The 26,822-nt window shown below is 36.5% G+C and overlaps 1 protein-coding gene across 1 annotated transcript; it reads right to left on the bottom strand.

The window, feature by feature from the left end:
- Positions 1-378: 378 nt before the first annotated feature.
- SI (sucrase-isomaltase) lies at positions 379-24,521 on the bottom strand. Its single transcript, XM_035334795.1, has 17 exons — positions 24,415-24,521; positions 20,114-20,243; positions 19,280-19,356; positions 14,845-14,965; positions 14,649-14,758; positions 13,805-13,956; positions 10,890-11,061; positions 8,822-8,921; positions 7,980-8,092; positions 7,163-7,288; positions 6,174-6,305; positions 5,899-6,018; positions 4,392-4,505; positions 3,262-3,346; positions 1,751-1,868; positions 1,221-1,392; positions 379-552 (listed from the first exon to the last, which is right to left on the bottom strand). The coding sequence occupies exons 1-17, from the start codon at positions 24,421-24,423 to the stop codon at positions 379-381; spliced, it is 2,025 nt and encodes a 674-aa protein (XP_035190686.1). The 5' UTR covers positions 24,424-24,521.
- Between the last annotated feature and the right edge of the window lie 2,301 nt (positions 24,522-26,822).

Below are 26,822 nucleotides of genomic sequence, written 5' to 3'. Positions count from 1 at the left end.
TTGGGTGGTGGGACTTGAGGGCCTGCTCCAGTCTCCCTTAGCACTGCTAGTCCCTCCTTGTCCATCTGTGAGGAGGGCATGTCAGCGTCAGCCCAGGTTTCATCTGGGCATACATGCCAGTGCACACTAAAGGGTGCTCCCGAGAATCAGGCTGATGGGTCACAGAGCAGTGAGTGCCTGCCCTCACTGGAAAGGGCAAGTAGCGGTGATGAAACTGCCAAATCTGTGAAGCTTCAAGTACATAAAACCAACCCTTCAGAAGCAGAACCTCTTAACCTCTTGAAGGCAGGATTTCATAAAGAGAGCTCAAGGTTCTGCCAGTTTCAAACTTCTCTGCTATCTAATTGCTAGTGATGCTAATGATCATTAGGGATACTATCAAATGAAATGTGGTAGTGGAATCCAAAACAGTTTGTAAGAGAAGGTACAACTTACTATGTATCCTTCAGCATTGTGATTCCGGGAAAATGGGTAAAAGGCTCCTACTTGCATCCACCGCCTGCAAAGTTCTTCTGTCGTGTCATCAAAGAAACCACAAATATCTGCTCCAATCTTTAAATAAAAGCAGAATGTGTTGCATAGAGAGTACACTGCTCCTCTAATATCTATGCAAGACGTAACATTTAAGGGATGTATCAATTCATCCTTCTTTTTTTGCTAGGGTGACTAATCCATTGAAAACATTTGTACCTTTCTTCCTTTAACTAGGCTTTGTACAAAATCAATCAATAAATCAATCAGTCGACTGATTGGCTCCTAGCACTGTCCATCATTCTTTTTTCTTTCTAACCCTTACCTTCCTGTTTTGTACACATAGGCATATGTTGGGAAATCAACGCCAAATCATACAAATTTAAATCTTGAAGAATAATTAGGTCATTTCACTTATAAACGGATGCTTCTATTTCATTCAAAAATGGAAAGAAAAACACCTAAGTATTTCACATGAATCACTAACGAATAAAATACTAGAGGTAACAAGTGGCTTGGCATATGTCTGTTATCTGCACATCTCACCATACACATACAGTCACAGAAACCAAAACACATGGCCTAAACCAAAAATCAGTCACCAGATCCCTAAAGAGGATTAAGGCATAGCTGAAGAATTAAGATGGTTATATAAATAGCCTTTGATTAGGCAACCCATTATCACAAAGGTAAAGAGGTAATGTTTTTCCATTGGTTTTGAAAAGAGGTCACAAGCTAGAATTTCATACATAAGGAATTCCAAAGAGGTTAAATTCCAGCATTCCAGGTATCGCCCATTTTATGTGTTCCCATGTTGCTGCATTATCTCCTAGCCAGTGTCCTGTGTGCTTTCCTGATCCCACAAAAGTAGACCTCGAAATCAGGAAGCTTCGTTTTCCAGGAAACACTGTCTTGATGACCCTGAAAATGAAACAAGACTGGAACTATACAGCAGAATGAAGATAACAGAGGCTTCTGTAGTTTTATATAAAGCAGATTTACAGACTAATTTACTATAATCAGTCATCCCAGAGACCTGGACTCCTTTACAATTAAACAGACATCCTTTAGCAAAGTGTATGTTGAATTTGAACAACCCTTCTGTAAGTCTTTGAGTACCGATGCCTGACCCAGAACTTTAGTTAGCAGATTTTGCTTTTGTTGCAGTGGCTTAAATACAGTGTAATTTTGTCCAGAAATCAGGTTCATTTAGAAGCTGCTATTTTGGAAGATGCAAGCCTGAAACCTTTTTGTAAAGATATTAGGATGTGTTCCTTACTTGTTTGTTGATATGGCCATGGAATATCCATAAAGACTGTGGACATCATAGTGTTTGCCCCACTTCTGCACTGCATCCATACAAAGTGTCTTGGAAAACATGAGTTTATCAAGAATACCTTCAATAAAGGAGCATAGATTTTAGTTTTAAAGCATGCTTTGATTCTGAATATTCCAACCTTTTATTTAGTGTACATTCATGACACTGAAGCCTTTCTTTCTTTAATGTTTCCATTAAACAAATTCACTGTTTGCATTAAACAAATATCACTATTACTACTACAAGAACACAATTATTTTGTTGGCTGCTGGTTTTATTCAACTTTGCTCCAACGGTGCTGTTTTCTGCTCTTGAGCTTTGTAGACCACATGACAATCAACACACAAATAGAAAAAAAAAAGTCATGCATTACTGCAAACAGCTCCTGAAATGCAGCTTTGCTAAGGGAGTGGAATTTAGTAGACTTATGGAAAATGTGTATCAATTTGTTCAGTGCATAAAATAGTTAACTCAAACACTTTATCTTTGCCTAGGTGTGATTAAATGGTAACCACAGTTAATCCCTTCAGTGCCAGTGCTTTCTGCTGGCACCTCTCTTAATTAACCTATGCATAAGTGGACTCACCGTCAGTTTTATCGTGAGCCCAAGCATATGTCTGGGAGAAACAGGATGGTGTAAGCAGACTCTGCATTCTCTGTATTGACTATTCGCTTTACTGTAAGGTGGTAGACTATGCCTGTAAGGTCACAAGTGACCCATATTTGCTCTGTGAGCTACCTGGTGCCTGTGAATGCTGAAGAGGCTCCCAAAAGCTAATTCATTACTTAAAGTTTTAACTTTCAGTCAACGAACAGGTAATCCTTGCCTATTTTCCATCTTAAATTAGAATTGGGGATACTAAATAGTTGCAATCTAGAACAGATGGAAACACTTTTTGTTTAATTTGAATCATTCATCTGTGTTTGAGGTCAGAGAAAATAACATTTTTACTTCCAAATTTGACAGTAAAATGACACACTAAGCACTGGTTCAAACTGACTGTAATTCAACCTTGGTCCAGCTGCATTTGTCCTGCAACTGACTGTTTACCCATGCAAAGAACTGTAGAGCGGCACCCTAAATTTCTGAGTCACTATTGGACAATATGATGGCAATGGTTTCTTGAAGTTAGTACTTAATAGCAATTATGAATTCCATGTAAGTGCTGTGTACAAATGCAAAACTACTGAGTGAAAGAACACCAATATATTTTCAGGGATAATTAAGGCAGCAAAAATATTCAGTAATCATTAGAAAAGTGGTAAAAACACATTTTTTTTCTCTTGATTTATATGAACTGTGCTTTTGAATCAAGCCAAGGCACACCTGTATTTTCTCTCAATCGGAATATTCATACACCATCCATAAGAACTGGAGTAAATTCACTTTGCATCCTTGTAGGCAATTGCACAGTAATTTGTAAATAAATATTTTTAATATTTTTCTCTATAATTAAAGAAGATACACTTACTGGGAGTAAATGGAGGATAGTTTAAGTCATTCTGTGCACATCCCTTATTTGAGCCTTGAACAAAGTTGGATATTTCATTCATGTCCTGAAAAGGTAAGGTGCAGACTGTAAGACACAGATTCAGATTGTAATAAGGTTTCCTCAACTATACATTCCTAACAAAAATTTCATGTTCTATTCTGTTATCCTTTAAGGAATACTTAGTACTAGTACCATACATTTAGGTAATAACAATAGCACTTGGATATTGAACTGATCTGTTCCTGTATTAATACAGGTCTTACTGTTGGGCGGAATTCTCTATTCTGATTAACATCATTTTGTGAGAGCTACTTCTTATCCAACCATAGAAAATGAAGCTCCAGAAGGTGCTCGTGTGTATATTGTTCCTGTGACCGACTCCACTCATTAGTCAAGTTAATGTCCTGAGTAGGGAGCGTGAGTGTGAAGAGAAATGCAGAACCAGCAAATATGTGCTGTGATATCTGTCAAAATATACAAATTGACTAGATTTCTTAAACATCTCCTTTATAATATTTTCCAAACCATTATGTTTTCCAACTTAGCTCTCTTTCTTCCCTGCATATTTCACCTGGCAGCACTATAAGTGAAGGAGAACCATAAATGGAAGAAGAGAACAAAGTCAGGATGGAAAGCACTGTAATCTAGTGACCAGTTTCCTTGACTCAAATTGTTTGCTCTCTGTGAGACAGCTGTGCAGTCTGCACTTGAAAGCTTGACCTGATGGAACCACAGTCAGCAAAACAAGTGAGAGCTACACGTTCAATCATGTAGCAACTAAAGGTCTGTAACTTCGCCGCAGAGGTTAATTTAAAATCGTTATAGCTTGCTAAATGCATGTCCAAATATTCAGTAGATTCTTGCTTTATTTCAAAAAAGTTCTTTATTTTTATGTAAAAGGAAGTAGGAATAACAGAAAAAGGCTAAGGGGAAGAAGGCTTGAATATCAAATTTGAATTGATATCAAATTTGAATTGCAAATCTAACAGCAAAATACGTGAACATCTTGCAATGATTTCAGGCTACTAACAGTAAACTTTATTTTCAAATTCAATGCAAATTGAACTTGATAAACATCTATCTTAAAATGAAAGTTCAGAATTGCTTACAATCCAGATTCCATCGTATGGCACTGTGTTATAAAACATTCTGCATTCTTCCACCCACCAGCTGGTGCAGTCTGGGTTGGTGTAGTCTGGGAACACAGTTTCCCCTGGCCACACCTATAACATTAAAAAGGAAATAATTGATTACACTGTTAATTGTATTAGAAGAAGGTGAAAATACATTAAACTTCCTTTGTTTGTTGTTGTTGTTGTTTTGTTTTGTTTTCCAAATAATAATTTAAACCAGGCCTAGGCCAAGCATTGAAAAAAATGTGAACAAAACCAAAATTCTCTACCAAAAAGGATTTTTTCTAACTTTTTCCTCTTTTAAGCCCTGTCTTCCTCTTGTTCTTCAATGCCTTTTATGGTACATGTAAGAATATGAGGATATGTATCAAAGTAGACTAGACTAGACTAGACTAGTTCCAGTTGGAAGGGACCTACAAAGGTAATCAAGTCCAACTGTCAGACTACTTTGGGTCAGACCCAAAGTGCATCCAAATGACTCTGAAACATGGACAGGCATGGCATATCAACCACCTCCCTAGGAAGCCTGTTCCAGTGTCACAGAAACCTCGTGGTAAAGGAGATTTTCCTAATACCTAGTCTGAACCTCCCCTCATTCAGCTTTTAGGCATCCCCATGTGTCTTGTCAGTAGACAACAGGGAGAAAAGATGTACACTACCTCTCCACTTCCCTTGCTCAAGGAGCTGTAAAGGGCAGTGAGGTCACATCTCAATCTCCTCTTACCCAAGCTTAACAAACACAGTGTCCTCAACCCCTCCTCAAAGGACATGCCTTCTATTTTCTTTCATCCTTTAAACATAGTTCTTGTTCTTCTCTGGATGCATTCAAATACCTCAACATCCTTTTAAAATTGTAGAGCCCAGAACTGCACACTGTATTCCAGATGAGGCTGCACCAATGTTAAATGTGGTGGGATAATCACCTCTTTTGACAGGCTGGCTATAACATGTTTAATGCACCCCAGAATACGGTTTGCCCTCTTCACTGCCAAGTTGCACTGTGGGCTCATGGTGAGCCTACTGTCAACCAGAGCCTCCAGATCCCAGATTTACATTAATTGAATTCCATATATATATATAATATATATATATATATATAAAATCTGTTTTGTTCTTATCATTGTGAGATGCCTGATAAAATCAAATGAAGTAGTGGCATATTAGAATATCATTTCTCTTGCATAAGTTTTCAATAGGTTGGCAGGGCTGGTAAGTGCTTTTTTTTCCCCCTACTATAAAGGGCATGTACTTTTACTTTTCCTTAAAACCTGTATTAATAAAAACCAGGACTGTGCCAAAAATAGACACACATAATGTAAAAAACTGTATAAAAATTAGTCAAGAAGGGTTGAAATGTATCATATGTTAAAGGGGGCCTTATAAACTTGGTTCTCACTGGCTGGTAATTTCACTGGAAGAAGCGAGTTTAAAATGAACCCTCTGGCCAAATTGACCATGTTTAAACTTCATAAAAATGTGTTACCTCTCCAATTAATGGTGTTATTCCATCTGATTCATTAACCCAGACTCGTTTAGACTGTCCCCTGGTGTAGCTTCCATATTCAGTATTATCAGAAAGCGGTTTTGTGCTAATAGCAGGATCCTAGAAAAGTTTTTAAAAAAATACAATAATAAGAAACCAAGATACACTCCATGAGTTATAGTGGAAAGTTAAGCAGGAAGTCTAAAAATTGCATAAAAATATGAAAAGTATAATGATAATATTTACAAGACAAAAAGAAATACTTAAATTCTTACCAATATGATAATATATTTTTTTCCATAGTTATGCAGATAAGATGCAAAATTAGGGAGATCTTTAAACTTCACTTTGTCATATGTAAAATCTTTCTTGTCCTCCATGTAGTCAATATCGGTGATCTGAGCATCCTGAAAGAGAAAAGAGTTCAGCTTAAACATGAGATGTAACATGTAAAGACTTTTTTTTTTCTTTTTTTTTGTATATTTTTACAATGTAATTTCTTATGACAATTCCTGCTCATCCTGAAGTGAATTTACTTTTGGGACTTTACTGCAGCCTGTCAGAAAATATGCAGTCAGGACCATTTGCAATATGTGAATCATATCTCACAGTTATAGTCCAAATGTACCTACACATCTTTTGTGCCTTAAAGAAACTGTATTTCACATTATCAGAATTCAAATGAACGTGTAATGGCATCCTTTCTACTATTCCCTGGATGAATGGGTATTTCTTTGCAGTTACCTGACTTCTAGAGATACCCTTTAAATCCAAACATTTCTTCCTCAACTCTTAGCTTAAAAATAGGGTGTACTCATCTTTTGTACACCATCAGACTACTATAATCTGGAATCTCATTAAAATTTATTTGTTACTTACCTTTGCTTATCAACTAAAAGTAATCTCTGGTTCTGTAACTGTCCACAGTACATTGAAAAAATATTTCAATGCACTAACTAACACTAAAAAATAAGTAGATATAGTTTGAAAATATAACTGAAAAGATATTACAATAAAGTGGGCAGATAAAACTTATTGTAATTAAGCCTCCCCTCGTGTCCCATTCTGATAAAGGCTATGCCATTAAAAAGCATAAAAACTTTTGACACCAGAAGTCTATGTTTGGTATTTTATTAGAAATTTATTATTTTGAACTGATTTGAAATGAACTAGCAGTAGAACACCACAGTCGTAATCTCTGGGTAATTTCTCCCACAGGACTCTGTCTTGATGGGTTGTTGCCTTCCTCAAACCCTGAACTTACATAAGGGAGGTCAATCTGACGGTTCCTCTCCACAACATTCTTCACTTCATCCAAGGACCCGTAATTCCAGCGGCTGAGCTGGAAGCCCAGGCTCCAGTAGGAGGGCAACAATGGCAGTCCCACAAGCTGCAAGTTGAGAGTAAAATTATTAGTGGCACCATTAGCAGACACTGTGTGTCACCTCAGTGCCCCAAACCATTTCAATAATATACACTAAGCTTGAGTGTGTAAAATGAGCAGTGCACTCTAAATGCAACATTCATATATATATATATATGTATATATTTATCTACCTTCAACTATATTTATATATATATATGTATATGTTTCCTTTTAAGAAAGGCAAATATATTGTGACAATGAAGTTGGGTTCATTGTTACTTGTCTGTTCTCTAAGGTGTCACTGAAGGCTGATCGGACCACAAGAAATTATGTCTGTGATATCTAATGACCAGAAGGTCATGACGTATCAGTAAGCACGATATCAACCCTCTAATGCTGCCATATGAACAAGAAATTGTCTTTATAGCAAGGGTAAACCTCAGCATGGAAACATAAATTGCTCTGTGTAGACCACCTCTAGCTCACTGTGGAAATCAGTCAGAGTGTACAGACTGATCAACTTAGCAGCTACAGACTTCTTAAAGTTATTCTTAAATAAATGTATAGTGAATCACACTTTCAGTTAATAGATAACATAGCAAAGACATAAAGAAGGGAATAAAATTAAAATAAAATAATAAAATAAAATAAAAAATAAATACAACAAACACTTTTAAGGATCTGTTCACTGTGTAGTCTCTTTATATAAAGGTACCTTCAGGTACTCCTGCACTACTTGCTCTGGAGTGTTCCCCAAGAGGATATAGAAGTCAAGGATGCCACCAATGGTTCTATAGGTCACTGCTGGAGCAGGCTGCACTGCAAACTCTGCCAGAGAAGAATGCACAAACCCAATTCTGAATACCAGCTAAATATAAAATAACTTTGTCATACTAATACTTAAGACTAGAAAATTTACTTTAAGGAAAACAAATAAATAATAATAATAATAAAACAATAACAAAAAAAAAATACCTAAGGAACTGAAAACCATTATTTGAACTGGCAGTGAAGGGGAAATGTATTTAGAAGACTCTTTTACATGTTCATGCTTGCATTTCTTTACATCCCACAAAGAGAAAAGAAGCAGAAAAAATCCAGTGGCACAACCTTTTTCTTTAACTTTTCAGTACAACTTTCCAGACTCAAGAGAAGTGAATAGTTTTCTTAAAGAATACATATATGCATGTGTATTTCAAAGACAAAAAGGTGTTTACTTTCATGTAATGCTTGCTCCAAGTTTACGCTCTGATTCTGCTATCCGGCACATCTGCTCAGAGCTGTGCAAGGCTTCAGAGAAGTTTCTGACACTCAGGTGTCCAACATAATTGGCATGTAACCCTGAGTCACTCACTGCTAACATTGCATATTTGCTAAACTACTAAATGCTTACAGTGACTGTCATCAGATAATTGAAGATAACATTCATTAGGATTTTAAATGCAATGGGATTTTAAGAGGGATATTTACATTAGCCCCATTTTGATCTCAGTCCTGCTTATCATTTAAAGAGATACTTAGCTGCAATACTTAGAGTTACAGAGACAGTTGTCTTACCCATGGCATTGCTGTTCATCAGGAAAACACCAAAAGAGGCTCCAGAGACGTCTTCCAAACACAGGAAGAAAGTTTGAACTCCATATAAGTTATGCATTGACTTCAAGGAGGAAAAAAAAAGAAAAAAAAAAAAAAAAGAGGAGAGGAGAGAAGTTAAAATCTAATAACACTATTTTGGGGATATTTCAAAATATAACATAGGTAGAAATTGAAACTTTTCAAAATAAAGCAAACAACAAAGAAATATCATGACACTTTTCCTGAAGTTTTGTTTTCTATTGCCTGGCATTTTTCTCTTTTATGAGGATGCTTTCAATTAAAACTAAACTTTCCTGAAATACAGAGATAACATAGACAAGCAGATATGAAGGAACTTTGGGCAAGTCTGTATACACTGTAGTACTATTTCTGTGTAATATATGTGCACATCAAGTGGCAATATAACTTGACAGGTGGTACAAGATTTTACCTCACATCTATGATACTATGAATACTGCAAGACAACCACTTTTTACATCTAATATATGTAAATATAGGAGAGCGCTTGTCTTCTTTATTTCCATTCTGTTGTTTTTTTTTCCATTATTAATAGCAACAAATAAATAAATAAATAAAATCTCACAGCTGTTGTCATAGCTGTGTTTCACCCCTGCAACTGAAAACTCAGAACACATGATGAAAGAGGAAGAGAACCTGAGCAATGTGAAATTACCCTAACTTGATTTTGTTCACTGTTATGTTTAACTTAATCAGCTTACACTCAAGAGAGCCATTTGGATAAGAGCTACCTTCAAACTTTCAAGTACTAATCATTAACAAGAGGCAGTTTATAAGCTGAACTTGTAGTAGAGATAGGAAATAAATGGGATGATTTCTACAGTAGAGCTTGTTTGTAGTGAGACAAATCTAACCTAATTTAGATTTTGGTCCTGAACCCTGAGTTCCTAATTCCAAATTATTAACTAATCACATATAGTGGTCTCTCCCCCTAGCTTCTGCTCGTATAGCTTAAATTTCAGCAAAACATTGAAGTGCTCTCTGAAAATAAATTATATGGATTGTTGCTTTCTTATACTGAGGTAACACTGACAAACGGTGTCTGTTGGAGGCTTACTGGCAAATTATAAATAAATTATGTGAGGAACATCAATAAAAAACACATAAAAATATTCATATTAACAAAAAATCCTTCACTCGTGCTCTGTATTGATTTCTTTCTGCACAATGTCCACGTGTTGATTCTGTACTAGACATGTAGGGCTTTGAATGTGTTTTTTTTGTTTGTTTGTTTGTTTTTTTTCATAGTATTAACTCAACTGACTGCTTACAAGCTTTAGCAAATATTTCCCTAGTCAAAGCAAAATATATTAATGAGTATAGCAATAAGATTTGATTGTTTACCACAAGCAGAAAATGACTACTGTTGTTTGAATCAGCATCTCACCTGATTTTAACCCACATAAACTCATTATAACTGTGAGCAAATCACTGCAGGGAGGAACTGACAGACCAACACCATGTGCCTGTGTGCACCACTGTTAAGGAGAACTTGGATCAAAGCCTACGAAGTCTCAGTGCAGATGCAAGATTCTTCTGTAATTATCAGAAATATGAGTGCCCTGGAAATCATTTTGGAAAAAGACTACAGACACAAATAACTGCTGACAGACATATTTTATCTCATAAAGAGAGAGATGTTAAAGAGAACTTTGCCATCATTTGCCAAACTACAATGTTGTTAAACTGAAGTGGCATGTGTCATGTGTACCAAACTCTGCACAAAGCAAGGCTTTAAGACATTGTTATTTATTTTGCTTATCAGTAGAAACTGAATGCTCATATCTTTAGCAACTGATTTTCAACTTCACATCAAGACAAAAATAAAAATATTTACAAAAGGCTATCTTAGGGAACTCTCATCAGTACTATCTAGCTTTTAGTAATAAATACAGTGCATGAGAAGTTCTTGGGGAAAAACTCAATGGATATTATTAATGTCTACTGCATAACAGTTTTGGATTCCAGAATTCATTTGCAAAGCATAGAGAATAATAACATAAGTCCTTACTCCAGAGGGGCCAATATCCCTGCTGAACATGGGCCAGGTTTTCCAGTTGACATCGTGTCGGTACTGTTTATGCACATGCTCTCCCACCCCATAAATGTTGCTGCTAGGTAGCTTGATTGATAGCTGCAAAAACTGGTCAGCATACTGCAGTGGTCCTATGGTAGTATCAAACCTGATGAAACAATTAAGAAAAAAAAAAAAAAAAATTCACCAAGAATGATAGAATAATTGTTTCTACTCCTTTCAGCTACAGATGGATAGGCAGGCGCAGGTCTCCAGCCAGAGGCCCAAAGGGGACACACACGGAGAGGGACATTGTGCAGACAGCGATGTCGTTGCACACAGGATGAGAAGAGCAGTACCAATTGATCTGTATAAACTTCTCATACAAGTGGCCCGTGGCCCATCCATTTTTGGACATCCATTCACAATCACCACTTCCACCACCACATCTTTTGCACTGAATTGTGAATCTGCTCAGCAAAAGTCAATTTAATTAATAAAGTTTCTTCTGTTAATTTAATTTTGTATCTTTCACCAATCCCTTTCATTACAAACAATTCATATCCCAAATGAAGATTAAGAAAGACTAAAAGGCTTAAACTAAAGCTAAGTTTATTCCTTGTTTCTACAGAGGGGCTCAGAAAACTGAGGAAATCTGAGCAGTGTTGAGGCAGAGAGGAGTAAAATGCAAGGTAATTCCTACTGTCAGACAATAGTCCTTTAATCAATCAAAAGATTGAATTTCATTAATATTGATCTTAAACATCGTCATTTTCTTCTTTTATTGCTCTAAGACTTTGAACATTTCCACCTGGCAAATGGATGGAAATTGACCCCTACCCAGAAGTAGCTTTACCTTTTCATTATTTTTTAAATGAAACAATCATAAGTAGAATGTAATTATGAGTTAACCCAGATTTAAATCACAAAGCAATTGGAAAGAAGCTGATCCTGAGATCTGAAGGTTATCTTCAGCTTCATTAAAACAAGAGCTTACAGGGATATGCAGAAACAGTTTTTCCAACAAAAGCAGAGAAAATGACTTACTTTGAGAAAGCAAACTACATCAGTAAGTTTTAACATTATACACAGTTTCAAAGTAATATGCTTTTATTTGCACACTCTAGTTTTAATTACAAATTTTTAAAGTTACATTTTCATGTGATATCTGTGTCATTTAACAATCATGATGTTCATATGAAGGAGTCAAAGGACAACTTTTTCTCAGCTTTATGCAAACACAACCACATTGATTTTCAGGGACTTTATCACTTCAGATGTATTCATACACTGTATTTATCACCATGAATAAGTGTATTACCATCATTGAAATCTATTAAAATATTTTTAATTTAAAAATATTAATTTACCATTAAAAACTAATAAGTAAATATACAGCTTATTATCAGTTATAAACATTGCACAAATGACAGAAGGGGGGAAGTTCAGGCTTGCTATAATTTTAATTTCCCATATTACCATTTCTCTTTTTTAAAGTTAAAAATATTTACGTTTGAAAGGGTCAAGTCTTCATGTCATATATTTCTGTTCATTTTTAATGACTATAAGCACCATTTTGCCCAACTGCTTGCTTTCTACTGAGCCTAATACTTTGGGGTGAGAAAGTCTGTCTGTATTTCCAGTGAAGCTATAGCAGCCATTCACATTGTTTTGCAAATAATTATGGTAATTGGTTCATTTGAGGTCTAATGCAGGGGGCGAACACTCTAGTGTAACAAATCATAATGTAAGCTAGTAGGCTTTATAATTATTTGGATGATTAGGATTTTTGTAGTGATTCGCAATGAGAGTGATCCTCACTCTTTCCTTTCCAGAAAAATCTTTCTCTTTTTTTTGCTTGTTTAAGTGTTAGGGAAAAGCATTAATTTTATCAAGGATTTACATCTGAGGGGCTGGTCTTAGCCCATGCTAACACTGGCTTACTTTGAGATACTCATCAACTCGGCCTCGAGCACCATTATAATTTATTAAATTTCATAAAAGTGGTTGCATTTTCTACCTTTAACCCCACCAACCCCCCCGCGGGGGCCGCAATATAGAAAAACGTCCATGTTTCAACAGGGTTCTTTTGAACTAGAATGCTTATTTCCCTCCATATACTTGCTTAATCAGTCACAGACTACTGAATACCATGTCCATTTTTTTGTGCTCTGTAGAATTGTAAATCAATCATTATAGAGGATTCTATATAAGAAAACAATACTAATAACAGCACAAAACTAATTGCAAATTAATTAAACTTGAAGCACTGATAATTTAACTATCCTAGAACCCTGACAGGTAATCATTCTTTGACTGATTTAACAGTCATGTTCATCCTGACACTTCCCCCTTTTAATGCCTCTTAAAGCCATGTGGTTAAGTTTATTATAAGGAAACAAATGGGATGAAAACTTTCAATATATAAGTACGTCAAATATTTTACTTATCACTGTCTTACAACAGCTACTCTTGTGTCATAAGTCTAAAGAGCAACCTGGTTTTGGTGATTCAAGGATTCAGCACGATTGCAACAACTAAGATAAAAGATGCAATGAAGAGTATTCACATTTCATTTGAAGAACTGAGAAGGTCTTCAGATAGTAGTGATTTCTCGTGTTGATGGAACAAAATAGCTCTAAAGATTTCCCCAGTACTGGGGGAAAGAGAACTGGTAGCCAAACCTAAAACCTTTACAACAAATCTCTTCATATCACAGTATTTGTTTCAAAAGTCCTCACAATAGAGCCCTTGCATAATGTCCATCAGTCAAAAGAACAGAAGTAGCTACACGTCCAAGAGGGCACTTCACACATGGTGTCTGGGGAATACCTTACTTATATAGCAACAAGGACTTTCAGAGAAAAGCAGTGATATCAGTGTTACCCAGAATAAATACCAATGATACTTACAGAACTTTTCCATTGCTCACTCTGGACACCACAATACCAAAGGGATTCTGCTTCACTTCCACTTTGTAGTTTAAATTGGAGGCCGCGGATCCACTGAAAGATCCCACATGCTCATGGGGGACTTCAAATCTTTTTGTTTTAGGATCAGTAATCTGCACATATTAAAATAAAAAAAGTGTAAGTCCTTTAAAAACCAATGTCTAATTCAAATGTTTTCCAGCATTAACACAGGGGTCTGATTTAGCATATTCCCACCCCTGTCACAGTCTTTTCTGTCTTCCTCTTCCCCCTTTCATCACACATTTTCAACTGTTTCCCTACTATACTTGCCCCTGTTTTTCCATGGTTTCCAGGGAAACTCACCACAAGAGGAAGGTCTCCCACAGGAGCCCTGTTTGACCCCAGAACCCATTGATACCCCACATTCACTGCACAAACTACTGATTTTTCCATGAAGAACAAAAAGCTTTGGAAGACCTAAAGATATCTGACAAAATGATTGAGAGATATGGCCAGCCCATATACATAAAGGAAATAAATACATCTGGCCCCCAAATCTTTTCCTATAATAAGGAAAATAGGTAATAAAGTAAGGACAAAGTAAAAGTTGATTTTTCCCATAATTGCTTCAAGCAGAAATCCCACTGTGCTATACCCCTGCTAACCCTATGCATTGCAACAGCAGAGAGGACAAAGAAAGGCAAAGCTGAGCTCTTCTCAGTGAGAGTCATGAGTGTGCATCGGCAGGATTAATTGAGCCCTCCTAAACTTACTGCACAGTAACAGCCAGCCTAAAATCTTGCGCAAAACATAAACCTTAAAACAGCATATGAAAAAGATTAACCTTGAACCGGAAGCGATTTGATGTCTGATACTCTCCTGTGAGGAGGACAGTGTTGATATCATTTCCAAAGAGGGAAGGTGATGACAGCCTTGTTAATGTGGCCTCAAATCCTTAAGAAAAAACACATTGCAACATTACTGTGTGAAATCAGATATCCACAAGTGCATAAAACAGGGCAACTCTGATCACAGCTTACCTGCCTGAGTTGATCTTACAGACCCATCCACTTTGTACCCATGGTTACTAGGGAAAAAACACCAGGGCACACTGGTATCACTCTGGGGACTCCAACAGCAGCCACGCAAGGTGCAGACACTCTGATTCAATGACATGAAGGGCACAGATTAATTGATTTTACACAAATAAATCTTTTTATACTAAAACAGTTAATGTGCACATGAAGCATATTTGGCCTCAGACACCAGAAACCTTAGTAACGTGTAATCAGACCAACTCCTTCTCTGAAAATCTATTGTCAATTTGAAACATATTTTTTTTTCTTTCTGTAGTCAGAGTACAAGCATGCTTATTAGACATTATTTTTTCTTAAAACCAGAATAACCACAGGCAAATGAACCTGTAAAAAAATATTGAAACATTTGAGCTGTGACAGATGTGGTATAGACAAACCAACGGACACTGGAGACTGGATAAAATCTATGGTTGGCTTAATGTCTAGTAAACATCTGGTTGGAAAAAATCCACATATGCACCATTGATAATCAGGTGCAGAATAAGTATTTTAACATAATTCTCCAATTACAGAAATGTTAAGATTGCTTCTGCAGAACCTTATATTGAGATAAATCAACTTAAAAAAAAAAAAAAAAAAAAAAAAATGACTGAGCAATTAAACCTATTGTTCAAAACATGTATTTCAGTGTAGTGGTATCAACCTTTACACTATGTCTCAGCTTTCCAATAAACTAGAATACCTTTGCTTTGCTGTTATAAATTAACTTATTCACAGATCGCCTGCATGAGTTTTATGTTTTAAGATAACATCTGAGTAATAGATCACTATAAGTGTTCACACATTTTTGCATGTTAAAATAACAACAAATTACTTGGGGAGAAGGGCAGCAGTGATACAAGAAGCTCCACTCAGAGCAAAGGGCCATGTCCATGAGTTATCTCAGGCACCCAAATCCAACACATAAGTCTTCAAGACTTCTCTCCGCTTGTGTGCTAGCATAAGCTGTTTGTTTTTGTTCAAATATTTATTTATTTATTTTATGTGCCATATTTACTTAAAATATTCTGCAGTAGGATATGGGTGGAGATGTGCAAAAATCACTATTGCTGCTGGTGCATGTGCCACTCTTTTTTTGGGTTATAGAGCTCAACCTGGTCAGTACAGGTCAAATACAGTCTCTGAATAGAGAAAAATAAGCCAGGTCCAGTGCAGAAATAATACAAGTGTCAATGAAAAGCACAGAGGGAGCTCACAGATTCACTGGCCCGAGACATTTTTATGCATTTATCACATAGTAATTGGACTGAGCACAGAAATCTCCACAAAACTATTCAAGATAAACCAAGATTCACCACACAGATAAATGTCTGTCTCTCTGTCATGGATTCTTCACATTAGAAAACATGTATCCTGTCATTTTCATTAGTTTTCAAACAAAAACACGGTTGGAAGAGAGATACAGTGACTCAATTTCTTCCCCATGATCCACAAATCAATGCACTTTCTAAGCCTGTGTAAAACACCATGCTCATTTTCCACCTTCTCAACTCTCACCATGAGTTTCCTACTTCCCAGGTTATGAACTATTTCAAAGTAAATGAGAAGAAGCACCCATTCCTTTCATGACTGCAGAGATTGCAGCTTTGTTCTTCAGAGCAAAGAAACTTTATTTACTTCTTTTCCCTTGTAGTTAGGGGAAGTATCCTAAACACATAGCAACAGAGTTACTACCTCAATCTTCTTATCCCTTCCTAGACCTGTGGCTACCCCATGCAACACAAAATAGCTTGAACAGATTATCCTAATGCCTGATAGTTTGGCATCTCCTTTCCCAAATTTATAAATATGAATTTCTTTTTCCCAGCTACTTCTCATGAACACCCGTTGATTATCTTCTGCAGTTACTTTACAGTGCAGTGATGGCCTTCTAGCTAGATCTTATTCTAGCAGATGTGTAAGCTACATTCCTGTATTTTTGTGGCACCCTGAGCTTGCTGCATAAGGAAGTAAATTCAGAAGTAAAAGATTGGTTACACCTGATACAGAGGAAGGAACAGAGTTCAAACAAAGATACTGTTGAGGCTGTGATAAAAGTTATCATTAATATAAATAAAGATGGGAGGTTATAGCAGCCTCTGAGCTATAAAAACAGCATAATAGATACCAATATGCAATAAAATCAGAAAGAAAGTCAAAGCTTAATTAGAAAAAAATCCTGGATACAGGGAGACGTTTTATGGTGGGGTGCACAATGAGATGGCTTCTGAACATTGAACTCAGCACCAAGGACTACAGGAATATTTAAACTATGTGCTGAACTAAAACATTTCTATTCTGAGCACCCAAACAAACCTGTGCAAGCAAGATAGTTTTGAAACAACAACAAGCTATACAGTCTCCCTTCAAGTTTTCAAAGGTATCATTGAAAGACTGGTCAATACTAGCTCTGCTTACAGTATTTTTTTTTTCCTTGTCTAATAAAATTTTGCAACAATTTTCCACAGCAGTGAATGGTTAATAAATGCCTACTTCCTTTCAGGATTTCTATCTTCAGCAATCCTGTGGTTGGTTAAACAATACCCACCTGCTTTCCATACTTCTATCTTTCTATTCTGTAATCCTAGCTTCATCTAGGACACCGTCAGTGAATAAAGAAATCAAGACAGATGCTAACATGCTACATGAGTTTAGGGAAAGCCTGATATTCCCAGATGCTTGTTATTCTGAAAACCATTAATGGAAACCACTACAGAAGAGTTTTTTCCTAAGCAGATACCTGTAGGTTTAAAGCTGTGCTGGTTGCAGTATTAGAATAAGTCTAAAGAAGGACAACAAATCTTGCAGGAGAAAATTTATAAAGGAATGAAGAGACACCAGGGTGGGACTCTGGCTTGTGTCAGGCTTCCTTCAGCTTTGCTCAAGGCAAAGGTGATCCTTAACTTTCCTCTGAAATCTGCTGCCTAGTATTAACTAAGGAAAGGGCAGATTTAGGAATCATTTATTTTACCTCTAATTCCAGAGCATGTACCCATGTGTTCAGATCTGCATCTGGCCCCCCATTTTTTTTTCCGGTAACTGTATTTTGATTATTTTTAATTATTCCTAATCACCAAGGGCAAAAGACAAGGTCAGATTTACAAAAAGGCTTGCAGTTGCTACCAGAGCAAAACTATTTTCCTCTGTTGTGATAAGTGCAGCACTTAATGTGGGGTGACTGGTTCAAAGGTTGTAATTAAAGATTAAAGTGATCTGCAAGACATCTATTGTGGCGTGCTTGCTCCTGGGGCATGGAACCAGAAAGAAGAGGAACTTACTGTGAGTTGAGCTTTTACTAATCTGTTAACCTGCAGGACTTTATTGAACTATATATCATAATACAAACCGTGGCATGACAGTAGCATTAACAACTGTCCTTTCTGGAATTGGATTGGGAATTCACTGGGAGATTGAGACTGTTGATTAATCATTTTTTTATACCTCTGTGAATGACGTATCACATATCATAATATACTCTCTGTCTTTTCTCATAAACTGCACCCCACGAAGAAAAGAAAGATGGCAGGCACCCATCAGATTCCATCAGAAAATAAGAACATCCATCATAAAACAAATAATAATAATGATTATAAAAATAAATTTTAGATGTAGAGCTTAGGGATATGGTTTAGTGGAAGATTTGTTAGCATTAGGTCAGAGGTTGGACTCAGTGATCTTGGCGGTCTCTTCCAACCTAGACTATTCTGTGATTCTGTGATAACAATAATAGCCTCAATAATAGCCTTCCTATAACAGCCACCACAAAAATGTTCTGCATTTGAGAGGACTAAAAAATTAATATGCTATTTTTCACTGGAAAATTTACTCATGGATTCTTAAGAAAGAAGGTAATTTCTACACTCTGTGCTTGCTCAGATTAGAGACAACAACCAAGAAAGAGAGAAAGTGAGATTGAAATCAGTTCTGAAAGGAAATTGGCAGTGTTCATTGCATTATAAAATGTTCATCTGTGTAAAGTGAATCTTGACCTATTTCTAAAATATGCTTTATTGTAAATGTTAATAGCTGACCATCAGCCAAAAATAAATTGCTTAGGAAAAATTGTTGAAAATAGTGAATTTTTCTAACTGTTTCTTGGTTGCCTAATTTTGTTCTCACTTATCACAAAGCCAAACTGCTGGGAAGTATATTGGCCGTGGCCTTCAACCCTTTACAGTATACTGCCACACTAGCTAGAAAAATCAGACCATATGACAAAAAGTTAAATTGGTTATACAGGAGTTAGGCTTCCCCGCAGGGCATTCAGATGTTCAGAGACAAAACAACAACAAGTTACAAAATCACCAATATAGTAGAGACAAAGTAAATTTTCATAATTAAACATTAATCTTTTTATGAAAAAATCTATTTTGTATTTTTTTCTAGAATGTTTTCAGACCTTTGTTGCTACTTGATCTGGGATGCAGTCAATTCTCTCTGCTTCTAATATGTTCGGACATACTGGCGTAAATCCTGCTAGAGAAATAAAATAAGGGGTCATTAACAGGATTTCCAAAATTTAGGAATATCTGTATTACCTCTTTAATCATTAAGTACTTCTGCTAAATATTTCACACCATCTGGAAACTCTAGACGTTAAAATAGACTCAAATGAATTTAAAATATTGCTACTGTGATTTACCTTACATTTGAAACATTGCACATTCCAGATAAAGATAGGAGAGCTTCATTTTCAATTTCTGCACATACGGGCAACACTGATAAATTTATTTCTTAAGATATAGAGTAATCCTATTTTTGGTAAGTCATATAACTCAATATGCATCTCCTCTTGTAAAAAAAATACACCGAATTAAAATCAGAAGGATTTTTTATTATTTTTTTTTTTTAATGGTGGTGTGTAACTGCTTTTATGTATGCTCCTTCCCATGAAATACTGCTCATCGAGCTAGCTTGAATTAGATCATCAGACAAAAGCACAGTAAGTCTCCATTAAGAATATAACTGTAACACTGAAAGCTACAGGAAATATGTTGGTTTTAAAAAGAAGAGCAGAGCAATGCTACCATTTTTCTTTTTTTTTTTTTTTTTTTTTTTTTTTTTCTTTATTTGAACGTCAATGCTTTTTGAAAAGTCTGACTCAATGGTGATTTAAATGATGCCAAGAGGCAGCTCCTGGAGCTGCATGGGATTCATGATCACCTCAGCAAGCAGAGCTGAGCAGTTCCTGATGAAGAGTTTTCGTCTGGTAATACAAAAGGCAAGTACTTACCAGTACTTGAAGTTTGGACTCCAGGTTGTCCTGATGCTAAAAGCGCAATGAGGACAATGGCCACCACTGTCACCAGACAGAAGAGGGCAATCAGGGTGGTTTCCAGACCACTGAAATTCCTCTTGCCCATCTAGGCACAGAGTAACACCATTGGCATAAGTAAAACAAAAGTAATAGCTTTGAAAACTCTATAAATTACATAATTAATTTTAATTAATGTATGTTTATACATTCTTTAGTTTTTAAAACATGTCACCTAATATTGGGATTAAAAATAAATCTCCTATTCAGGATAATTCACACAGCAGAGAGTACTACATTATTACACTCATGAGAAATCACCAAGAAATGTGTTTTATTCCCTGTAAACCACTTTTAAGTACTCACAAACAAGAGTTTTCACTTGAGAGTAACTATGAAGTTTCCTACATTTTACTGAAACTCCAGAAACTAAAAGCAAATCCCTGTGCATTTTTTTGTTTGTTTTTCTAATTCTGAAAGGTTTATTTCCTTCTTCAGAACAAACACATACTACCTCCTCTTTTATAAAGGAAGATGTTGGTTTGTGAAAGAAGGTACTTAACAAAAAAAAAACACTAATGAGATCTAATAGCATATAACACTTGTGACACTTGGCAAAGACTAGCCATAGGAGCCAGGGTAAGCTACTTATTTTTCAAGGGGAAGAAAATAGTGTGCTTATAAACCTGTGGGATTTCACAGATACTGCAGAGTAGTCAAGACAGAAGAAACCACCACAAGAGGTACTCTGACAGCTGCTGAAATCACAACTGAAATGAAGGAGAGAATGTAGGTGGAGTCAGTGTCTTATACTGCTGTTTAAAACCTGTGTTGTTCCCAGGATCGCTTCTCTGCAAGGCACAGGGGAGCACGGCGTGCTGTGCCAAGGAGGGTGTGCTGTCTGCAGAGCCAGCTGCTCAGCCCCACACACAGAACAACACGGTACTATTAATGTTGAATTGCACACCAACAATAAAACTAATGAAAACTAGTCTCCAGCATCCAGATCAATATACACTGGAAGCAGCAATTTTACCTTTGGTTATGAACATTTAGCCTTGTAAAACAGCCTTAAATACAGAGAAATGGCTTCTTTTTAGCTCAACTAAGAAAGTGAAGGAATATGTGTGCATTGTACTAGCATGAAAACACTGTCAAGAGTTTTACTAAATACTTTAGTAAAAATGTGTGTGTCTGTGCGTGTGTGTGTGAGAGAGAGAGAGAGAGAGAGAGAGAAATAACACTAAATCTATTGCACTTCATCACCTCTCATTTCCTACAAATATATTCGCTCACCCCACCAGCATCCCTGTTCCAGCATCCCTATTCCTGGAAATCCCACAGCCACAGGAATGAATGGAGAGGAAAAGCAATACTGAAACATCAACAATCCCCAGAATAGTGAAGGCAATACTTAGATAAAAGTGCTTTTCCTTATTTAAAAATTATTTAAGTGATTTAAAAAGCTTTTCTAAATTGCATAACGCTATTCACATTTTCTCTAGTGATATCAAAATTGTTAGCCATTTTAATGATTATTGTTACTTCCCCAGGGAATACCATATTTAAAGTCTGAAACTACACTGTGTATTGGGAAGTATATATTTAAGGCCTCTTCTTTATAATGAAGAAATGATACTCCAGCAGTTCCTCTCCTGCGTTTCCTTTATCATTGTCAGAATACAGGTCCACTAGGAGCCCTAACAAGTGACAGTTATTTTTCTGAAAACTAGAATATTATTAAAGTCCTTGTCATCAAACTCTTCCCACCACCCACAAACAACCAGAGCATTATATTTCAGCTTTTTCATTTTCATGGTCTCCCCCAAGACCTGAGACTTCAAAAACATGGATTTATAATTTATAACAGTTCTAATTTATAAAAGTTCTGCTGTGTGGCTTGTACTCAGCAGTGAAGTAAAGGTCTCCAGTAACTTGGATACAATAAATGAGATGACATACCTTAAAGCCCCTCTGCTTCCTTCATCTGCTTCTCCTAGTTGTAAAGCTCAAACTCAAAGTCAATGCTTTATTCTCTTCTTATCAGCTCATTGCGTTGTTTGCTAACCAATCTACCAATGGCAGGTCCATACATAATTACAGGCAGATTGTAGAAACTCTTTGGGATAAAATTAGTTACTATGGTTATTGTAGCCAAGGAATGGCTAGTTAATTAATAATATTTTGGTTCACTATTGCTCAGTACGTTCTCTAAATAAGAGAAAAACAGCAATAAACTGACAGTACATTTGTCCGTGCTGCATGACTTAGTAGTTTTATTCTGTTCTTTTTCCATATCATTATTTCTAGAACCTTCATGCAACCTTTCCATTGTCTATCATTTCTGCTTTAATCACCCCATGAAAGTCATTACATGTTCCCAAATGAGGAAAATACTTATTAAAATAATTTTAAGAGAGAATCAAATTTATGATCACTGAAACTTTTTCAGGAATGAACCATGAATTATTAATTCTAATATTAATATAAACAGATTTCATGGGATTCTAACAAGAAATGTCAAAATCGTAAGAGAAAGATGAAAGATTAGCATGGAAAAGAGCTTACAGGGAAGAGTCTTCAATCATAATCTTAATATGAAATCTTAACATGGAATTAGGTTTTGCCTTTTCCTTACAACAGATTTAATCATAATCTTAAATCTCTATTTTCCAAAGGAAAACTTTTAGTTCATATTGTTACAGTACTTATAAGCTATTTTTCAGTATTAAGGAGATGGCTGAGAAGTGTCACTTGTAGTTTTGAATTTTTCACAAATTTATTCAGTTTACTGAATATTTCCCCTCCCACTGGAGATCCCTCTAAGCACCAAATGAATGGTTCCCTTCTCCTTAATCAGTACTTAAAAGATACAATATCAATCATACACAGGGCTCTCCCGGAACAATTCATCTCTGAATGCCACCACTCTCACTGACCGTTTTTGAAACACACACTGGTATTTAGCTATCTCATCCTCTCCATTTCACTGCAACAACATCATGCGTATCTGCATGTGTGCAAACAAGCTCTTGAAATGTAATACTAACATCCCTCTTAACATTGCTAAGTATGCTGCTTTATGAGTGCATATTGAGACATAACTGTTTCACGTGAATTATGAAGATACCAATGGTTCTGGAGGTCTGGGGGGGGCTGTTTGTGCATATCTGTTTTCCAAGTTTTATATCTTCATTTAGCTGTTCCAAGAAAGTACTCAGTTCAGCAAAGCATATGGCCATGAGTTTCATTTAAGCATGTCTGCAATCACATTGCCATCAATATAACCATTTGCTTAAGTGCTTTCCTGAATTCACAATGCTGCAATCTCATATTATCAATCACCTAGTGCACATTTTCTATGCAACTTGAGAGCATGAAAGCACTGAACAAAAAGGTCTCACAAGAGGGTTAACCAGCAGGTTTCCCAGCTGAGTATATTTTAATTTACCTACAAAGGATATCAACAATGGGGCTTTCAGGTCAAGATGTGATATTGAACTCTAAGAAGCAGGAATGGAGAAGGCTCTTCAGTCGGGGACACCAAGGGACCATAAAGGAAACCAAGAATTCTATTAAATCAAGAGCTGGAACAGCATGGTCTCCGCTGTGTCCTGCTTATTTTCCAGGAATTAAGAGCCGATTCATTTCTGACAGCCGGTAAGAAGAATTACTAGAAGCCCGGGAGTACAGGTTAGAGTAGAGTCTAGGAAAAAAAAAAAATAGGAAATTAGGTACTGTTCAAAATGTAGTCATTTAGAAAGAAACATTTATCCATCAGCTTTTAACAGGACCATTTTTAATTAAATCACATACAACTTGAAAAAAAAAACTTGTTAGGTGGTCATAGGTGGCTCCCTGAGAGTTGTGCTAATGAACAAGTTCTTTTTTCTACAGCTTCACAAGATTTTTATTTTTTCTCCCCAGTGCTCCCGTATCAAACATTTACTTTAAGTTAGAGTTTGGAGCCCTTAATTCACACAAGAAGCTGCTTGCAGATCACCCGTTCAGGCAGGAACATAATCATTAACTGCCATGGAAGAACATCTACCAAAGATTCAATGGGAGCATACTGGTCCTCCTGTATTCCCCACATGCTGCATTTTCATGGCTGAAACCATTCTGCAATCTCAGTTCAGCAAGACGGGAGCTCTTCAGTGCAGCCATGGTCATACAGAAAGAAGGAGGAAGTCTGAGCACTTTTTAGAGGCAGTTGTGGGAAATCCTGTGCTCGAAGTTTCATCCCTCGAGACTATGAAAAAGAAACTAGCTTGATTTACCTTCTGCATGTGATAAGGCAGATGCCTGCTGAGGTCTCCTCCCTTCTCTAAAGGAGATCTGAAAGATGCAGCCCTTGTTCCTTCAGAAGGAGATATGTGCCCTTATCACCATTGTATGTACTGAAGCACACATGCCTGTTCAGAGCAAAGACCCATATGTCTGTGCCCCACTCCCAGCTCAGTTACTCATTAGCTGAGTGTCAGGTGGTGATTTCCTACACTCATCTGCATGCTTCATTATCTTTTTCCATCTGGATAGGGAAGATGATGATAGTTCTTCAAATGCTTCAAACATTTTGATTAGCAACAGCTTTTTACCTATAGAACAGAATAGGGTCCAGCCTTTCCAAGAAGTCACTGAATTGCTATCTCAGGGAACCATACACACCCTGAAAATTCTGGCTGCAGTGCCCCGTTGAACACAGCTCTTATGGACTGTTCCCTGAGGTGCTGGTCCTCAAGCACCTACTCTGGTAGGAGTGCCCCATGGGCATTGCTGCTTGGGCTCCTCTCCCAGGAACAGGGACAAGGGGGCTATGTGCAGGTCCCATCATGACCGTACAGGTACCGTTGTACTATGGTTTGTATCTAAATATGTCTACATAATATCTGAACATTAAAGACTCTACTTACTTTGAGTAATTGGTTGCTTTTCTTCAGACAAAACAGATATCCTAGCTGAGCAAAAGACAAATAATTTGGTAAAACCAACATTTTGGTGACAGTTTGGTGACAGAACAGGTAGTTGGAAGGAGACCCAATCTCTTCCTACTGTAACTCTGCTGCCATAAATGGGTTTATACTGTTGATGAATGTCCTCCCAAGAATTTCAGGACTGTTGGCAATGTAATGAGGCAGATGCACACAAGCAGAAAACCCATCCAAATTCGGCACAGCTCTTAGAGGATTCCTGGGAACTCCTTGATAAAATTCCACCATCAAATAACAAGCAGATCACATGGATGATATTCCTGCCCACCAAATCTTCTTCTTTGGCACTGAAATCACAAAAGACTTGTTGCAGCATTCAACTAAAAATATAACCTTCCAAAAACAGAAACAACTCCTCTTCAAACTTAAAAAGATCAAAGTTTAGAAATTCCACTAGAACAGTCCCAGATCACAGAGAGAGCTAAGAGAAACTATTACTATACTTTTCCAGTTGTTACAGTCATCTGGAGAGAAGACCGGCTGCTTTAAGAATTATTTCTCTATTTCATATAAACAATGAAGAAAATACGTGGTGCTAAAGCAGAGGTTGGAGACAAGGACTCCTTATTTAGAAAACAGTATTTCAGTATCTTAGCCTTTAAGTTGAAATCATTTCATGTTCTCTCTAACTTGAATGGAATGGAATTATTAAACGACTATGGCAGTGTTTAAACAAGAACAAAAAATATTTACGTTGACACCTCTTTTATTTTTTATAGACTGCATCTTATTGTCTTTATCAGGTGAGTAAATGAAAACTCAGACCTTTGGAGAAAACTACCAAACAGCGTGTTATGAGTTTGGTGGAATTCAACCTGAAAAAGGTTCACTGCACATCTTGATCAGTTCTTCAGCACTTTGCTTAGACCTCAGTGAACACATGGAACAAATGTTGTGGTTCACAGCATAGCTTTGTCTACTGCATCACCAACCTCCTGGGTTCTACTGGAACCCGTGAGCTCTGTATGGAGGACTGAAAAGAAAACACTTTCAGAAAGCTCATTAATGCCTATAACAAAGTAAATGCATGCCACACCATAGGCATCTTTTTGCTCTTTTAAGCTTCAGTAAGCATAGTGATGAGCATAGGCCTTTGAAAACCTGTGTTAGGCAGCTCTTTTGTGGAAATTTCTAGGCCTTACCAGAGCAGGTAAAATTTTACTGGACCTCTGGACCTGAGAATGAAGGTGTACTGTTATTCAGCTTTCCAATTTGTTATAGGTTTCTGTAAATGACACAGAAAATTTCTACAATTAGGACAAATATATATATATATATAACAATTTTAAAGAGAAACTGAGCTGGGAAACTTCTAATGGATAAAATAAAATAAAATTAAATAAAATAAAATAAAATAAAATAAAATAAAATAAAATAAAATAAATATGTATACTTGCCCAGGAGTCTCATTCAGATACTGAACAATTAATGAAAATTCAACCAAGCAAGTAAAAGAACTGGGAAAGCCTCACAAAATGTATTGCAAACATTTATTTCCCCAGTGGGATTTTGGAGAGAATGGATTTGAATTCATCCAAAGCAATCTCATTTGCACAAAGTGCCTCACAGTTCAAGATCAGATCACGTGAGCTTAGTCTCAAACGGAAGTAGTTTTCATTTCATAGCAAATGACAGCCAAAATATTTTGATTTTGTTTATTAACTGGATACAGAAATAAGTTCAACTGAATAATTTAA

Source organism: Oxyura jamaicensis, chromosome 9 (genome assembly GCF_011077185.1).
Source record: "Oxyura jamaicensis isolate SHBP4307 breed ruddy duck chromosome 9, BPBGC_Ojam_1.0, whole genome shotgun sequence".
NCBI lineage: Eukaryota > Metazoa > Chordata > Aves > Anseriformes > Anatidae > Oxyura > Oxyura jamaicensis.
This window is presented reverse-complemented; position numbering and strand designations above follow the sequence as displayed.

Bases quoted from the DNA above. Each gene is read 5' to 3' on its own strand.
- SI (XM_035334795.1), bottom strand. The intron at 19,357-20,113 runs GTAAGTACTTGC...TTATTTCTCTAG, and splicing joins AGTCCAAACTTCAAGTACTG to CAGGATTTACGCCAGTATGT. The intron at 3,347-4,391 runs GTAAGCAATTCT...TTACCTTTTCAG, and splicing joins CATACGATGGAATCTGGATT to GACATGAATGAAATATCCAA.